At 30.5% G+C, this 18,813-nt stretch overlaps 1 protein-coding gene across 1 annotated transcript; it reads left to right on the forward strand.

Annotated features, from left to right (window-relative positions):
- The first annotated feature begins 715 nt into the window (after positions 1-715).
- On the forward strand, positions 716-17,895 carry t (C45 family peptidase tan). The gene is made up of 9 exons (XM_036366572.2): positions 716-821; positions 1,141-1,328; positions 7,531-7,624; positions 7,760-7,863; positions 16,559-16,663; positions 16,742-16,976; positions 17,058-17,178; positions 17,240-17,356; positions 17,422-17,895. The coding sequence occupies exons 2-9, from the start codon at positions 1,245-1,247 to the stop codon at positions 17,720-17,722; spliced, it is 1,161 nt and encodes a 386-aa protein (XP_036222465.2). The 5' UTR covers positions 716-821; positions 1,141-1,244; the 3' UTR covers positions 17,723-17,895.
- Positions 17,896-18,813: the final 918 nt, after the last annotated feature.

Genomic DNA, 18,813 nt, shown 5'->3' on the forward strand with positions numbered 1-18,813 from the left:
CTTACAACAACACATCAATAAATATATTAAATATGACTCAATGTTAGTTATATTATATGTAACTTTTGTGCTTGTGGTATGTATGTGTGTGTGTCTTTGCATGCATATCCGTGGACATGCACCCCCACAGCGGGTTGTCATGTCGACATTTGAACTGTTATATGTTATGGTCGCGTGCCTATGTAAATGCATGAGACAAACAGTCATGCATATATATCTACATATATGTTATTATATGTGTGTGTGTTTCGTCAGCTTTGCGTAAATTTCAATAGTTAAAAACCGCTTAACGGTAACGCAACTAAATATTGAGCACAACCACAAGCGCAATTAAACATTGTTGGCTTCTCCCAGAGTTAGTAGCGGTAACAGCTCGAGCCAGCCCCAAACACAGCAGACACACACACACACACGCAAACAAACACACCTGTAGCCACACGAGCAAAGCAAACACAGCTATCTTCGTAAGCACTTCAACAGCCCCAAATGGGCGACTATTTCATTAAAGTAAATACACAATCACACACATACTCACAATCATTCACATTTGTATGTATGTGTGTGCTATCGCTGAAACGGTTTTCGTTATCTTTTTACTTTGTAGAACACTTTCAAGCAGTAGAATATAGCAGCTTGACGCCGCACGACACCAGACGTACACCAAAAAGCCAACGAGCCAAACAACAAAAACAATAACAAATAGAAAACAGCCGGCAAAATGCGAAGTCTCTTCGCTACTAAGCATTTGCAATTCATTCAGTTTGTGAATTACCGCCAAACGGTCTGCAGCTGTCCGGAACCCAACTGGAGACAGGAACCCAGTACAAAAACTAAATCGCCTTTTTTTTAAATATAAATACGTTTTTATATAATTCAATACTCCTGTCAATTGATTGGCGACGTCGCGCTAGTGCAAACTATCAGCGATTAACTTGGATTAACCACTCAAAATTAAACGCTTTTTTCTAACCAAAAAATTCATTTATTATAAAAACGCGCACGTAAACGTATACGCAACGCATGCTAATATTTCCGGCGGTTAAAGTTAGCGTGTACGCCTACGTATTGGCCTCTATAATACTTTTAGTAGTCTTCTCAATTGGATATTTTACATTTTCATATTTCTGATCTGTCTGTTAGTGATATTCTTAGCAATCGCTCACTAAATCTCTCTGATAAGCGCGCATTTAAAAGGCAACGAGTGCTAACTAAATAATTGTTGTTGATTAACGGTGTTGATAAAGATGGCAGCTAAAAACATACCAAGGCGCCAAGCAATTCCCGTGCTTTACACGAGAGGCACACACTACGATGTCGGTTTCGATATGGTGAGTTTGAAAAACTAATATTACCATAGCGATATTATCGAAAGAGATAGATAAGGCACTTAAATAGGCAATAAAATGTTTTGCCCTTTAAATTTTTTCTGTTCTGTGGAGAAATTCTGCGAAGTGCTTCCACGTTTCTTTATAAAAATATTCATATAATTCTGATAAATTTAAAATTAAATTTTTTAAAGGTTTTTAGGTAATGAAAATATTATAAAAATACTTATAAAAGTGATTACTAAATTTTACTAAATTTAAAATTAAATTTTTAATGGTAAAATTTTACGAAAGTTAAAAAAAAATAATTTTAAAGTTATTATTTCCAAAAATAATTATATTATAAAAATCTTTAAAGGTGAACACAAATTTTTTGAAATTTAAAAAGTTTAATTTAGCACTTTAAAAACCAAAAGTTTTAGAAGTTATTGTTTTTCAAAAGTGTAAGCAAATAAAAATTGAAATTAAAAGCTATAATTTCAGGATAATTGTATTAAAATCCTTAAAAGCGGTTAAAATTTGTTTGAACTTTAAAATTCAAAACTTTTAAAAGTTACAATTTTTCGAAAATGCAATGAACAATAAAAATTTTTAAAGTTATTATTTTATGAAAATGTAAAAAAATTTAATTTTTGAAAGATATAATATCAGGAAATTTTACAAAAATCTTTAAAAGTGATTATAAAATTTTAGTAGCTCAAAAAATTAAATTTTTCAAAGTGATAATTTCCGAAAATTTTGTAAAAAGCATTAAAATTGGTAACAATTTTTTTGAACTTTAAAAAAACTAAATTTTTGAATGTTACTATTTTTCGAAAATTTAAAAAATGTGTAATAATAAATAATTTCCCCAAAATTTTCTAAAAAAATTAACTTCTGAACTTTAAAATATTAAATTTTTTAAAGTTAAAATTTCAGGAAAATTTTATAAAATTATAAAAAGTGATCATAAAATTTTGACTTTGAATGCTAAGTTTAAATTTTTAAAAGAAATAATTTCGAGAATATTTTATGAAAATAGTTAAAAGTGGTCATCAATTTTTTTTCTTTTAAAAACCAAAATTTCTGAAAGTTACTATTTTTCGAAAATGTTAAAAAAACTGTAATTTTTGAAAATTTTTATTTTAGGATTTAAATAAAAAATATTTAAATGAAAAAATAATATTTTTTGAAAATTATTATTTTGAAAAAAGTTTTAAATTAATTTCATAAAAAGCAAATAATTTATTTTTCCTTATTGCAACATAAAGAGCGAATATTAATAAAGATTAAAGTGTAATGCGTTAGCTTTTTCTTCTTTTTGGCTAATGTACATAAAATATTTTGATGTATTTTAATAAGAATTAACAAATATCTGTGCGATTTGCGAAAATTCGAGCGCTATCAAAAATTTAATGCAGTATACTATAATACAATGAAAGAAGATTTGTGAAAAAGAGAAAGTGAAAAAGCGGATTTATTATAACAAAAAAAAATCAAAAGATAAGTATGAGAAAAAAGGATTTCAAATTAAAAAATGAAGAATTTTGACTAAGCTAACTATCAATTTTATAGAATATGTATTTTCAAAATTGGGTTCACCAAGTTAATAGGGATGATTGAAACAATTAAGCCGATAAATTATACTCAGATTGAATTCAAAAAGATTAAAACAAAATATCAAAATAATTTTTGTTGTAAAAGTGCTGATATTTCGCATGAATAGTAATCTAGCTAATCTGAGCGCTTAGTTCGAGTTAATGTAAAAATATGTAAATCGAGGTAAGATCTTTTTTGCAACCCAATTTTAATATTGTCAACAGATGGCACCACTAATTCAAATTTTGACAAAAAATTAAATAACCGCTCAATTAGGTATATGTAAAGTTATTTAGATCATTTAATGATAAGTAAAAGAAAAATTTTTAAAAATAGAGCGAAACGACAGAATTTTAAAATTTTACTTTTTTAATCTTCAATTCATCATAATTGCACGTGTGGTAAAATAAAATTCATAAAATAATACTTAATATTTAACAGCAAATAGCAAAGGTTATAGGTAGTATTTAGTTTATTGATTTTATGCAATATTATATGTATTTTTTAAGTGGTTTTATGTGGATAAACAACCCTTATGCTTTTTAGACTTTCTAAATTTAAATTAAGTTTATTTAACCCTTCACAAGAAATAATATACTCTATATGATTATATATGTATATGATATATGTACATACTTTTAAAAAGTTCAAAAAGTATTAAAATTAAAAATATGTACAGCAAATTTTCCCATAATAAAACACAAATGTGTTACATTATTGAAGAATATTCAAGTAAAATCCTGAATGAGTTTTATAGACAAAAAATTCAATATAATGAAGTATTAAATGTAATTTAATAATCCCTTCTATATTTGAGTTATTCAATTCAATAAACTTCTGTGAGTTTACCTATTATTGCTTAAAGTGATACTAAACCTTCTAATTCATGCAAGAATGCCAAAAAAACATACCAGACAATAAAGTATACAAGTATGTATTTACGTTTCTGTTTTTAAAAACTATGACAAATATGCGAAGAAAACCATCACATGATATCTCCATAGCAGTTATACAAATAGTACAGTTAGTGAATCAACAAACTTTCAACCGGTTTTAGTTATGCTACAAACTCTGCCTTTATTATAATTTCATCGCAATAATAATAATATTTATTACCTGTATAGATTATTAAAAACGCAAATATTTCAAACGTGATAGCGAACCCCTTTTTCTCATTCGTTAAGGGCTAAGTGCGCGATAAAGCACTTAATTAATGCAAAGTAAAAGTAATTTTAGCTAAAAAAAAACTATAAATAAATATCATGCAACTCAACTGTCAGTGTAATAATGAGAAAAACAATATAAATTGTATGAATAATTTAGTGAAAATTTACATTTATTTAAAACTAACTACCTATACCTATACCTATATTGTAGAAGACGAGTTAGAAATTATTAGTTGGCAATTTAGCAAGTTCAAACTCTACAAAAACACGAGAAGGAAATGCGCATAAGCTATAAATGTGTATAAAAGTTGTTCGCTGAAATTCAGTGCGAGAAGGCCTTGACATTTTTGTCGGGAGTAGAAATCAAATGTAATTTTAAAAATTACTTATATCTAAGCCTATGAAAATTTCAAAACTTCAAGTCAAGAGTCAATTAAAACTAAAAAAACACAATATGAAAATGACTTTCCTTTCATATTGTTAAGGAATGTCACCGCTTTTATCGCCTCTATTTTCCATTTTTATATTAGCACACAATTTCAATTCAAAACGCGCTATCAAAATGAAAATTGATTTGCTCTGCGCGAACGCCCCAATGATTTTTGACAGTTCGTTGACGTTTATTGCGCCAATTTAGGAATGAATTCAAAACATGCGTAAAACTTTTATATCATACACCATCTTCTAACAAGCTGTACCTAAACTGATTTTGTGTTAAAAAGTGGCAGAAATGTTAGCGCGCACATTGTTTAATATAATTCCTTTTTTTAATTAACATTGACATGAACTATGGCCACCTCATGACAATGTGATTTGCATAGACTTAGTTTTAAAACATATCCAATCCCAATGGCGGAAAAAATTTGTAAAAGCAATTTTACCCATGACCAGTTTTTAACCACTGCACCCATGGCAAATTGCTCTAATCGCTTTCAGTTTAAAAATGTCTCTGTGCAAATTAATATTACTATAATAAATAAAAATTAATAATCTATGCAACCCGATTTATATACATATACATATATAATTACTTTTACTTATCAGCATATTACAATAAGTTTAACAATTTATACTCTGGTTATGCAATAAAAGCTAAACAACCGATAAAACCGAACAAAACGTGATTTATAATATATAGATATACGTATTTAAAAAGAAAAAATAAAATTAAAAAATATATCATATTTAATATATATATATATATATATTAATATTCATATATATACATATATATAAATGATGTGCATAAATTTAACAGGTGTCACACCTACTCCGGGGTTGAATTTGTTTTCGCTGTAATATTGATTGATATTTTCTTAGACAAAAGTCTTTCTATTAAAGCGGAAAATAAACACCTGTTCACTTAAATGTTTGTATGTATTATCTCGTAGCTAATATTTACATAGCTGCTGGCCGTTAACTTATGTCACTTTAACTATTAACAATCCCTTATTAAAACAAATTAATAATAAAGAGCATTATGGTGGATAGTTGCGTTGTTAAATGATTTTTATTCAAAAGTTTTATAATCGTGTTGAACGGCAAACTCGAGCTTAAAGTTTTTTAAAATTTGGCATACATTATTATCAAACGCAGCCCTATAATCTCCGAAAAAATTGTCGTACAACTTGATCAATCCAAATCAACATTAAGCTTTTTTAAAACTTTTCATTCTATAAAAAAGCAAATGTAGACGGTATTGTAGCATCGGTGGAGTCAAAATTATATAATATCTAATGTTTATTTGTCTTTATACAAGTAAATTGAGGAGATAAGTGACCTTATGATTATACTATAACTTATAAATTATTATATAACTCATACTGTAATTCAAATTTTTCCTACCCATTGCAAGGGTGCACTTTATAACCACCCTAATATACTTACTTTATGCATCCAATCGCGTGCACATGACTTTTTTCACTTTTCGTGATTTAGGTATATTCAAGCAACTTCTAAGAAAGTCAAAATTTTTTGTTACAGCTGTCTATTCACTGTTAGTGCTGATAGTTCGGTAGCAGTCGCTTTTCTATAAAGCACGAACGCTATTAAGACAACCATGATTTTAATAAAATAAAATCGAATGCCCGCGGGGTCAAAAAAGTAGAAATAATTTGTTGTGCTTGTCGGAAAACGTGAGTTATAGCATTTCATGTCCGCAAACATGAGCACACCGCTTTACAAACATTCAGTAATATTTTGCACTAATTTAGTCAATTTATTAAGGATTAATTGCAACAACAAGCATTGGCAAACGGCTAAATGTTAAGCGTTTAAACCTTTAACAATGAAGTTGTCACGACAAACTAAATAAATATTTTAATAAACTATAAAAATAAGTAAATGCAATGGCAAAGCAATTAAATACAATATGTAAATATTTTAATTGAATACCACCGATAGTCTACCGGTTGCAGTTGGACCAAACCCAAAAAATGCCAACGTACGTATGTATATATGTGGTTGCGAACGTGCGACTTAGTCGTGAACCAACTGGAAGTGTTATTTGATCTTAGTCACTCAAATAAATCAGTGAAATGTCTGTACGTACATATAACATATCAGCACAGCAAAATTTTGAAGAAAAAACGAGTAAGAATATTTATACCGCGCAATCATAAGAGGGAGGCGACGCCTTGTATTTATATTCATCTACTTACTTGTATATGTGTGCATAGGTCTGAATAATTAAAGCGGACCTTTTAAATTTCGAGATATTATTAATTACAAAAATGAAATAAATAATTTAGTGGCAATTTTGACTCTCTCGTTTAAATCTCCCTCTTTCTTAAGTATTAATATTTACAAAATTGAGTTAAAATATATTCATTTTAATACTAATTCTTTTTCTCATAATAATAACTATACTTATTTAGCTTTTATATTTTAAATATATACAAAAGATATTCTCTATATATTATTATAATGCAAAAGAACTTCCTATGTTTTAATACATAATTTTTTCGCAAGTCTTTTATTATGTCTGCGCCATCGCACTGAGGTGCACCGGGGCGTATGAGTAATGCCAGCATATGAGTGGCTAGCACACAAATCTAAAACGTCTTACAACTTTTTAATCCTATTAATACAGCTTTAGTTTTGTAAACAAAATTAAAGCAGTCTAATTGCTATTAATTTCAAATAATTTTATAAATTTAAATGTGCGTTATTTAGTGATTGATTTGTGGTTTTTGCAAAGGCGTCAGGGGAATAAAAGTCGTTTAAACGGTAAAATTACATACTTAACTTCATTTATCATAATATCTCATACTCAAACTTTACCTATATAGAGAAATAAATTTTATTACACTTTTTCACCAAACTTCTTAAAAGTCTTCATTGAGGCGCGGGATCGTCAAACTATTCTATTCTCCATATTATTACAAGCATAAATAAATAGTCAGCTCTTATGTTTATAAACAATATTCAATAAACATATTTTTTGCTCTGTATTTTTACAGGGTAGAACCTTTGCCTCGATTATTAAGAGCTTTTTACAACTCTGCAATCCATTAAATGAGTCATATTTACCACTTTACAATAAGGATGAAGGCAGTAAGTATGGATACATTTATTTATTTTTTAAATTACTCTTAAAATAATTCAATGCTTAAGCAGTCAAAATTGTAGAAATAAATCAATTTTACATATGGTACTTAAGTTTATGTTCGTAAAAATTCAATGTTTCAGGAAAAGTTTACAACGAAACATTGGAGAGCGTTAAGAAGTCCTTTCCACAATACGTCAGAGAACTGGAGGGCATAGCTGATGGCGCGCAAGTGGAGTTTCACAAGGTAAGTGAAGATGGGCGTTGAGGGAAATTTAGGATCTAAGAACTAATAGCAAAACAAAATCTCTTAGATTTACACAAAAATGAATGTGTAAGGAACAACAAAGGTTTATTTTTTTGTTCAGATATGAAATGAGGATAATAGAGAAAATAAGTAATAGTAAGTGTTAGCGGAGAAAAAAAATATAATTTTTCTCAACTCTCTTAACTTTCAGGGTTTCTGGGAACAATTGAAAACTACTTTATAATTGCACTACTACTACTACTTTAAAATTTCTTGGGACTATCTTAAATTTGTATATAATAAAAATATGAAATTGTTGGAAAAAAATTTATTTTTTAACATCTAGCGGCGGCCCACTCACTTTTAAAGTAAATTTCGAGTTAAAATTTTGATTTCGTAAAACATTTTTGATAAGTGTTCAAGAAGCTGTGGAGAGACTCCTCTTTCTGGCCAATTAAAAGTTATCAAGTTAAAAAAAATTTTTGTGGTCATTATTGGAGTTTTAAAAAAAGTCTTAAGCGACAACATGCTTTACTTAAGCGTTCAAATAAATTTTGAGTCAAAACCCGTCAAATTCGGTAATTTTTATATAAATGTGAAGAGTTTAAACCAAAAAAAAATTTTTTCCAAAAATTTTATTTTTTTTAATCTACAAATTTTACCCTCAGGCTAAGCAAAATAATTTTTTTTTTCGCTCCACCCTAGTGGACATATGTTCATAAGCATAAACAGAGAAAACTATTCACGTACTTGTACGCATATCTATATTTTTATTAAGGCATTTATTAAAACGTTCGTAAATATTCTCAGTATACAAAATTAACAACTGACATTTTATTGACATTTAACACGAACATTGTCACAGCTAATTATTATTCGAAGAAAAAACAAACGAACTTAAACTATTCATGAGCAAATGCGTAATTTATATGCTTACTTTGTCTTGAATGAAGTCGTTATTTATCATACGCATTATAATATGGTGGTACACAAGTTATTAATTTTTATTTATTTAGGAAAATAGTATAATTATTAAAAAATGCTGATATATTATGAATTTATTCGCAAACTCTACATACAAGTAGAATACATATATCTACCAAGGGCAGCAATTAATTTTGCCCTAATTGACTGCGTATCAGCTTAGAAATGCCAAAGGGGGATCAGCAATAGTATGATTTATTTTATCCAACAATATGCAATTTGTTTAGGCAATTACTTAATTGAAGTGATATTGAAAATTAAATCTTCAGCCTCATTTAATTAAAGACAAATCAATTCATATGCAATTTTTATACCCTGAACAGGGTATATTAAGTTTGCCACGAAGTTTGTAACACCCAGAAGAAAACATCGGAGACCCTATAAAATATATACATAAATGATCAGCATGATGAGCTGAGTTGATTTAGCCATGTCCGTCTGTCTGTTCGTCCGTCTGTATATATGCAAACTAGTCCTTCAGTTTTTAAGCTGTCAACCTGAGATTTTGTACCAGTCCTTTTCTCACTAAGAAGCTGTTCATTTGGCGGAACGGCCGATATCCGACCACTATAGCATATAGCTGCCATACAAACTGAACAATCTGATCAAGTACTTGTATGAAAAACTCTTTCGTTTGACGAGGTATCTTCACGAAATTAGGCATAAGTTATTGCCTAGGCCAACAATGTATTCTCCGAAGAAATTATTCTGATCAGATCATTATATCATATGGCTGCCACATAACAAAATATTTAATTTTTTCTATAAAGCAACAAAATCCATATAGTTCGAGGTTTGACCAACTTCTTTATAAAATGTGAAAAAGCATTTAGCTAACCAATTTTTAATTTTTTCGAGCATTTTGCAATTTTTTAAAAAATAATCCATTGGAAAATTGATCCTACCACCCGTTTTATGAAGCATGAAGAACATACAGTTGTTTTGTGCCTAAAATATTACACTTTGTACAATATAAGTATATATAACTTCGGCAAAACTAGAAGCGAGTCTTTAATAAAAAGTGATTACCATAGATATACAGACACTAGTCTTATACATACATATCCCACCATCACCATCAGATACTAATTCTATTTTTAGCGTGTAAGGAGCTTAAACTTTCCTTAATGACAAAGCAAGACTTCACTTTTTTGAAATATATTGTAACGTATAAATTTTAATATTTTCTCAACTGTGGCACCTGTAGTACTCAAGTGAACTTGGTAGACAACATTTAAAACGTTCGAAATAGGAAGTCTCTACTACAGTAATATTCTCAGCTTAGCTATGGAATACAGGTGGTATGAGTAATTTTTTGCGTTATTTGTATTTTTATGCCCTAATGCCTAGAAGGAAACGAAGGGGTCTTTATAAAGAAATTATATAAGTAGTTAGTGTCGATCGATTCGATTTAGCCATATACATCTGACGTGAATAAGTTGATTTTACATAAATGAAGGTGAGATCAATTAAGCTGAAAGGGGAGATTTTTGAGATTGTGAAAAATTTTATTTACTTTCAAGAGCTCCGCTGCAAGTAAATTGACATATTTGCTTCTAACTATTCATATTTAGCCAATTCGAAAAATGCCGCTTTATAGACCATTAAAATTTTATTATGGATTTTTAAAAATTGTTGTTATAATTAGAGCAACATACTTAAATTTAAACGTAAACAGTTTTACGCGCATTCCTTATACATACATACATACATACATACATAAATGCATATATATTTGGATGGCAATATATGTACATATATTAATATAGAAATATTGACACTCATTCGTCGGACATAAGTACACCCATTCATTCATGCACTTACATACTTACATGCATATGCCACATAACCGATCGTTCGTCATGCACATGTTCTTAATCGGCTAAAATGCACAAATCGCAATGCAATTACATAAGTCAAGGGAAAACTGTAACATTGCCTTGTCGTATCTAATGAGTTCAGTGTGAATTGGTTAGTGCTCTAACGGTTTGCACTGCGACCAAAAGCTAGCCAAATCTAATTAAGAATCAGTGGCACAAATTTACATGCATGCAACACGCAGCACGGCCTAATATGTAACTGTTTAAATACGAGCTTATATAGATATGCCATTGTATGTACTATAGGTGGGTATATATGTAACTGTAAAAACCTAAATTGCGAATGTTCCACACCGTTTGTGTTACGATCATTCAACACGCCACGTAAAAGTAAAGACCAACAACAATGCTGCCGGCATAGCCTCGATTGTTGGCAAAGGACAAGGATTTACCCGATTACGCATACATTGGCGCGTGTGTATATTTGTAATTAAATTTAAAATACATATTCACATATATAAAGCAAATTCACACTTTATATGTAAGCAAACGTACTTAAGCCGATCTGAATCTAATATAATAAAGAGCAAAGCTAAAAATCAAAGAAATAATGAAGAAATTCATTTCTAATATAAATAAATACTCACTGTGATATAGTAATTAAAGCATAATGTCATAACAATTATATTGTGACTAATGGCATAATATATTGCAATCACACTCACATACACAAGGTTCTTGCTGCACTCTTGAAAATTGCAATTTAATATTAATTTTTTTTTTCACATTTAGTACTTAATTCTAATTATTTTACTCACAATGGCTGTTCCACTTTTATTGCACAATAATCGTAACGAAGTGTTAATATGTGTATAATTAAAAAAGGCAATAAAAATAGAATACTACAACGCATGCAGTTAACACTCATATTTAACGGTTCTTAGTTTTCAATTTGCGCGTAATCTAATTGAAAACAATTACAGCACGCATTTCGGTAATTAACTTCATAGAAGAGCAGTTAGTTGTAAATAAAAGTAATATTTGAATATGCATGAATAATAGTGCACTTGTACTTGTGTAGGTTTATAGATATAATATATATATATATCGATATCATCTCGTATATAAATACCAGTATGCCATCGCAACCCACCAGTAATCCACAATTTTTAGATACTCGTACCTTGTCGGAAGTTTTATACTCTGCGTGTTGCAATTACAAAATAAAACAAGAAAAATCGTTATATTCTTCACATGTAAATGCCTTATAGCAAGCATACAACTTAATTTGAAAACGAATTTGCGTTTAGCGTTAGCTTGGACATACGTGAAGATAATTTGTGAAATAAAAAAGTTTACCGTTTTTCGATCGATCAGTTTTTATGGCAGCTATATGCTATAGTGGTCCGATGTCAACGGAAACTGAGAGACTAGTTCGCGAATTTATAGACGGCCAGACAGACAGACATAGCTAAATCTACTCAGCTCGCCACACTGATCATTTATGTATTTTACAGGGTCTCCAACATTTTCTACTGGGTGCTACAAACTTCGTGGCAAACTTAATATAAAACCCGTTTCAAGGTATAAATACTTGTAGTTTCAGAGTCTCTTTCCCACAAGATATTCTAATTTTCGAAATAACTCTTACAAAAAAATTAGTAGATTAATAGTCATATATTTTTCGGGTAATTGAGCGAGTATGCGAGTAGTTTTTAAAAAAATATAAAAATTATTCTTCAGAACACATTTTTGATCTGTTAGGACAAATGCTGATGTCACAATCAGAATACTATCTTTAGATTTTTATTCGTCACATCTGGCTCCATCAGCTCTGAGCAAGCTACCTTTGCAGTTGAGAGATTTACTAGGTTATGTAAGGTTAGAGCTTGTGACTTATAAACGATCAGTAGATGAAATTAATCAAGAATTTTTCAATTTAAGTAATATTTTTGTAACATAAGCTTTTTCTTCGCATTGAGCACGAAAAACTATTCCATCTACAAGTATTTTTCTATACTAAATAATATTCTACTTAACTGGCTGTAAGGTCAATGCAAAATTGTTGTTGTCTCATATTTTCTGCTTATTAAACATTCACCAATGAATATCATTAACATTGCTCATACCAATTACTAAATTTAGACATTTCCACAACGCTTACGAGCTTAAGAGTTAACCAAATGAAAATTGGTTAATTGAAGGCATAGTGCATATATCCACTTATCTGCGCATAGATATATACATACATATGTATAGTAAGCTTCCATACAAGTGCATCTCATTTCATCCATAAATGTACTCACGTGCTGCTGTTGCCATCAATAAAAAGCGTGTTACAACAATTTAGAAGCACGCCAATGTAATTCAACAAATAAATACATATGTATGTACATAAGTACCATAATCGTAATCATTATACGACCGCCGTTTAAATGTCACTATTAGCGGCTCGTGTTACCAATCAATTAATCGATTATAAATTCATCTCTGCAATTAGATAAATTTTTGCTAAATTAAATTTGTAGTAAATATCTCCATTTATCAATGTTAGGAATTTTTTAATTTAAGTAGAGACGGAATACTAGTTCCCTTCTAGTCTTTATGTTGTAAAAAAAAGCAATCAATATTTTTACTATCGATTTGTTTAACAGTTATTTATTAATTTTACAAAAGTACAGAAAAAAATTTAAAACAAAAGTCGAAAATTTAAAAAACTAGCAGCTGATGAAGTGAGGGTTCTCAAAAAATTGGCACATGAGCATACCCATGATTTCAACCCTACTAGTCACCTGAAATGAAAAAGAAAATACTATCAATCTGCAATGATGTCGCAATTGTATGAACTAGCGATAAGTAAAAAAAAAATTGTTTGACAATATGGCGACTGTTCGACGATTTTTTTACCATTTATTTATTTTCTCGTATTTTTTAAAAGTAGTAAAAATTTAATTATTAGTTAAATATATCTATATCTTCGAAAATAATTTAATCCTAAGTTAAGCTTTGAAAATATGAAACTCCGAGTTTACATCTTCATTGTCGTCAAATTTGTTTCAAGGAGTATGGTCTGAGCACAGGAAATAGTTCCTATCGACTTTTGTTGTAACAACTAAGTTGACTTTAGAAATATTCGCATTCATAACATTTATTATAATCTTTTATAAGCAAATAAGATCATTTAATCGGTTTTCAATAATAGAATTCCTAAGTGATCGATTTGTAAACTTAAAAATAGCATAAAAATACTTAAGAGATATAATATATTTAGTATATTTTATGGTAAACAGACCAGCATGGATTCAGAAATAAATTTCATCGGCTTTGAAGACCGATTTTAGTCATTAGCAACTTATGACCCATTTGTACTCAGTTCGGTTGCAATTTTTAAGTTCTTTCTTGACACGTCCTCAGCAATGCTGATTGAGCTCAACATTGCTCAAGTTATGCTCCCTACCTCAATCGAAAAATGCTGAGACAAATTGGGAAAACCTAAAAGCACTTATAGGCATTTAAAACATTTTAACCAAAAAACTTTCGTGAGCTATCACCTTCTGTTTTCTAAATTCACTGATGTTAACTCGAAGTTTTTAGACAAAATAAATTGCGACTGTACATGAATAAAAAATTACTTATACTTTATTCAATTTTATTACACTATTCTTTAAGTCAATAAGAACAAACAAGTTGTGTATGGCCTGACCAAGAAAAAGCTCAACCATGAAAAAGAAGTACACATTACTATTTTCGACAAATATCCAACGCGCACATGCGAGTAGATAAATTACTGTATGCAGCTGTCCCCCCTAGTGGTCAATATTGCAGCCTTGATACTGTTTTGAGTGCGAACTTTTTGGTTTAACCTTGAAAAGTAATGCCACGCAAAACTACAAAACTCAGTTACCTTGTCAACTAAGTAGCTAATTATGAATAAAATTTATTGCATTTGGTAGAGCTGATAATTAAAATGCTTCCAAAGCGTAGACATTCCTTACCTACGAATGCGTATGAAACAGTGGCCACACAAATGCTACAATTCTTTACCGTTATATAGCAGCTAGTTAATTTGCCACTAGCCATATCTGTATGTGAGTTACACAATCGTTTAACTATCAAATTTTGATTTAGATATTGAATCAGAAACAACTGAAGCACATAAGTTTGTAATACATAGGCATATAGTTACATGGATAGGTATGGTAGTATAAGTTTAGAATGAATTGTTCACAAGGTGATTGTTTTTATTAAGCGTATGATAATAAACAATATAGTCGACTCAGAATAGTGCACACATTTAATTCCATAAAACCCTCACTTTCTTCATACCAAGCGAAAGTATTTTATTTAATCCCGATCAGCCAAAACTACACTCCAAAGAATGATCGCTTATGTTGCAAAGAATGCGAAATCAAATTGTGTGTTAGAACATTGATAGGAACAGTATCTATCAATGCGATTGCCGTTGAGTAGCTCACGTACATATTCGTAATATTTTTGTAAAAATATTATTTAAAAAATGTATATCGAAATTAATAAAAAAAGAAGAAAAAACGTTAACTTCGGCTGCACCCAAGCTATAATACCCTTTACAAGTGAATTTTTTATAGCAACTATATGTAATAATAATAGCTAAATCTTAAATCGTAACCGTCCAAAGGTTTGCCAATTCTTTAACCTAATTAAGGTTCTTAATAAGGACAAAATATCGTTTGATCTCGATAGTCTACGATTCGCCACGCCAAATTAAAATTTTTATTTTAAAGCGACAACAATTAAAGCTCGATTAATTTAATACAAGAGTGAAGACCACATTACTGAGCTAAAGCCTCTCTTTATTTTCTCTCTCTATTTGAGTATAGAAGTGTGTTTGATTTACGAGTATACTAGTTTATTTTTTTTTGGTTCATCACTGTTTAAATTTTTGCGAATTGCAGTCAACTAATGTTTGAACTATAATTATAAAAAAGAGTGATATACCTCTTTGACTAAAAATAACATTTAAGATCATCTTGTCGCTTTCTGATCACATTATTCCTATTCTCACATGTCTTCCGTAATATCTTGTATTAATAACTCTTTCAAATAGGAAATACTCCTATCGAGAATCTCTATGTAAAAGTTTAAGTTTACGATATATTTAATGAATATATGGTTAAGTCTTGACCAGCTGGCGATTGCACGCCGTTTTAAGTGAAAAAGTTTTCTATATAATATCCTCTATTATCTCATAAAGTCAATCAGCCATTATAAGTTGCCTTAAAGCTTGCACGACCGCCAGCGAATAGCTTCAGGACAAACACCGCACATAAATGAAAAGAAGCGTAACGCAAACTCGTTTCAAGGCTTAAGCTTCATATGTTATACAATCCGTATGAATAACTACCACCTTATTCTAAATGGAGCAAAATCATGAATTTAAAATATATATTTGAAACATTCTTAACTTATACGCTACCAGGTGCTTTTGTATAGTTTAAGGAACTGTAGAAGTGTAAACCTCAAGTCAGGCGTACAAAATAGTCAGAGAAGTAACCGTCGAGAATATTTTTAATAGAAAGAGTTTAACAATTTTAATGTTCAAATCCGGTTACTTGCATCCGCCTGAAAAATAACTTCTCACATAAACCATTTTGTGAAGATAGAGTAATAAATGTACATGTTAATATTGAGGTATGTCAAAAATAATTCACAAATCTTAAAGACCCGAAATGACTTCTTTTCAATACTTGGGTAACTGTGTAAAAAAAGTTTTTTCTCTTATTTAAGTAAATTGCTTTCTATGAAAGAAATTAAAATAAATATCGTAACATATTTCTTTTACTTTTAAAGGTTTAAAAAAATGTCCATCATAAACCATTAGATTAATTCGCACCTTCTGTTCTTAACTACAGCTGTTCCTGCTTCATATGGATGAGATCACTGCAATTTGTGCGAACGGAAATGAAGCAGTTGCACCAATTGGCTGCTCTAGCATAATCGTGAACAATGAAAACTCGGTATGTGATTATATGGTTATAAAAATACATAATTCCAGATTTCATTAAAAGGAATATTAAAATCTTGTAATTGTCCAGCGTATACTTGCTCACACCGAAGATGCCTTGGCGGCGACACTCAACCATTATTACTTTGTGGTGGCACATATCATCAGTGATACGCCACAGGGCAAACACAAGGTGAAGGAGGAGCGTTTCATGTCGCTCTGCTATGCCGGCCACCTTCCCGGCTATACGATGAACTACAACCATCATGGACTGGTGTTCACCATTAACACATTGTCGGCGTTGCATTTGAGAAGTGGCAAAACACGTAAGCATACATATGTTTGCAATAATTAAAAATTTTATTTGAATCAAATTAAAATTAATCAAACTAAATTCATTTCCACAGCTCGCCACTTCATCACACGCGCGCTCTTAAGCGCCGAAAACTACGAACAAGCGCTCACTGTGCTCAAGGATGAGGGCGTTGGGGCTGGTGACGGCTGCTCCTTCAATATGTCATTCATCAAGTAAATTATTTTCTATTGCACATACAATTGCATCAATTTTTCAACAAAAATTCCCTTTCAGCGAAGAGCCAAGCAAGTTCTACAACATTGAAATGGCACCAGTATTAGAAGACGGCACCGCTTCGCGTCTTGACATTAAAGAGATTTGCTGCGCTGGTCACAATTGCCACGCCAACAGGTAGGCTTATTACAAATAATTGTCAGCGAAATAAAAAGCTCCCTACTAACTGTACTGTATTGCAGATATGAGCGTCTGTGCACCGAGGAGGCCAATCCGTGGTTGTTAGCTTCGAGCAAATCGCGCATGAACACCTTCGGCGAATATCCGCCACCGAGTTGCAAGGAAGATGTTGTGAAAATGTTAAGCGATTGTAGTGGCGGCGAGTATTGCGTCTTCAATGAAGACAATACGTTGGATGAGCTGGTCAAAACTATTGCTGTGGGCGTTTTCGATTTAAATGAAAAAACAGTTGCCTTGTACTCAGACAATCCGAGCAAGACTGAGCCGCAATGCGTTCTGCCGCTTATTCTCAAGAAGAACTGAACTTTAAACTACTCATTTACATAGAAATGTTTAGTGTTCAAAATATAGTATAACTGAAAACGAACCACTGTACTTAAACATACATAACAATAATTGTATACAAGTTTAAAAATGTGAATATTTGAGAAAGCAAAATAAAAATTTTACAAATAGAAAAATATATTTTAAAAATATATATATAATATGTGTAATTGTTTTGGTGCATTATTTTTGGTAATAAACACAATTGGTAAGTTCGAATATTTATTTCGTTTAAATATTATAAAACGGTATTCGTCCAAGCCACAAAACTCCTCGATCAAGGGTTTTAAATGCAGTTCTTCACCACACCAATTCAGAAGTAAAGCGGAATAGAAAAACAAAACCTAAAATCTTACCAAAAAACAGTTTTATATTTTTTTTAGAAATCTTTAAAGTCGACACCTGCTAGATCAGTTTTTACTTCTCAACACCCCCATTTACAACAGTCTTAACCATATATAATATTATAATATAAATATATTCGATTCCCTCAGATAAACTGTAGCAGCCTTCAGAGAAAAATCGAAGAGAATATGTTATATAAATCGGGAGCGAATATCAATATCTGTGAGTCTTAAAAAACACCTAAATGTCTGTACAGATCTTTTGAGTTATGGAGTTATGTGAGTTGTAAGTACTTGTAGTATCTTCGAAAATGGCTACGGTATTTTTCGACCTCAGAATTCTTCCGTTACTTTTTTTACCCAACCTCACCAAAATCACCTTAATATTATATAAGCATAGCTTATGAATAATAAAAACCTATTGGTCTTAAAATACTTTAACATGCACGATTTTCGTCATTATAGCCTGTGAATTGATAGTAAGGTTTTGAATTCACCAGAAGGAAGCTTCGCAGACCCTATTAAGAATATATACAAATGATTAGAGTGACGACGTGATGAGATTTAGCCATACCCGTCTATCTGTATATACGCGAACCAGTCCCCCAGTTTCGGATATATTGCTTCGAAATTTTGGACACGTCCGTTTCTCCCTAAAAAGCTGCTCATTGTCGGAACAGCCGATATCGAACAAAAATCTAGTCCTTGTATGAAAAACTTTATTAT

This window comes from Bactrocera oleae, chromosome 5, assembly GCF_042242935.1.
Source record: "Bactrocera oleae isolate idBacOlea1 chromosome 5, idBacOlea1, whole genome shotgun sequence".
NCBI lineage: Eukaryota > Metazoa > Arthropoda > Insecta > Diptera > Tephritidae > Bactrocera > Bactrocera oleae.

What these genes read in the sequence shown, in the direction of transcription:
- t (XM_036366572.2), top strand. Translation starts at nt 1,245, where the DNA reads ATGGCAGCTAAAAACATACCAAGGCGCCAAGCAATTCCCGTGCTTTAC. An exon ending in ACGATGTCGGTTTCGATATG is followed by an intron (nt 1,329 to 7,530) that starts GTGAGTTTGAAA and finishes GTATTTTTACAG; the next exon opens with GGTAGAACCTTTGCCTCGAT. An exon ending in TTTGAGAAGTGGCAAAACAC is followed by an intron (nt 16,977 to 17,057) that starts GTAAGCATACAT and finishes TCATTTCCACAG; the next exon opens with CTCGCCACTTCATCACACGC.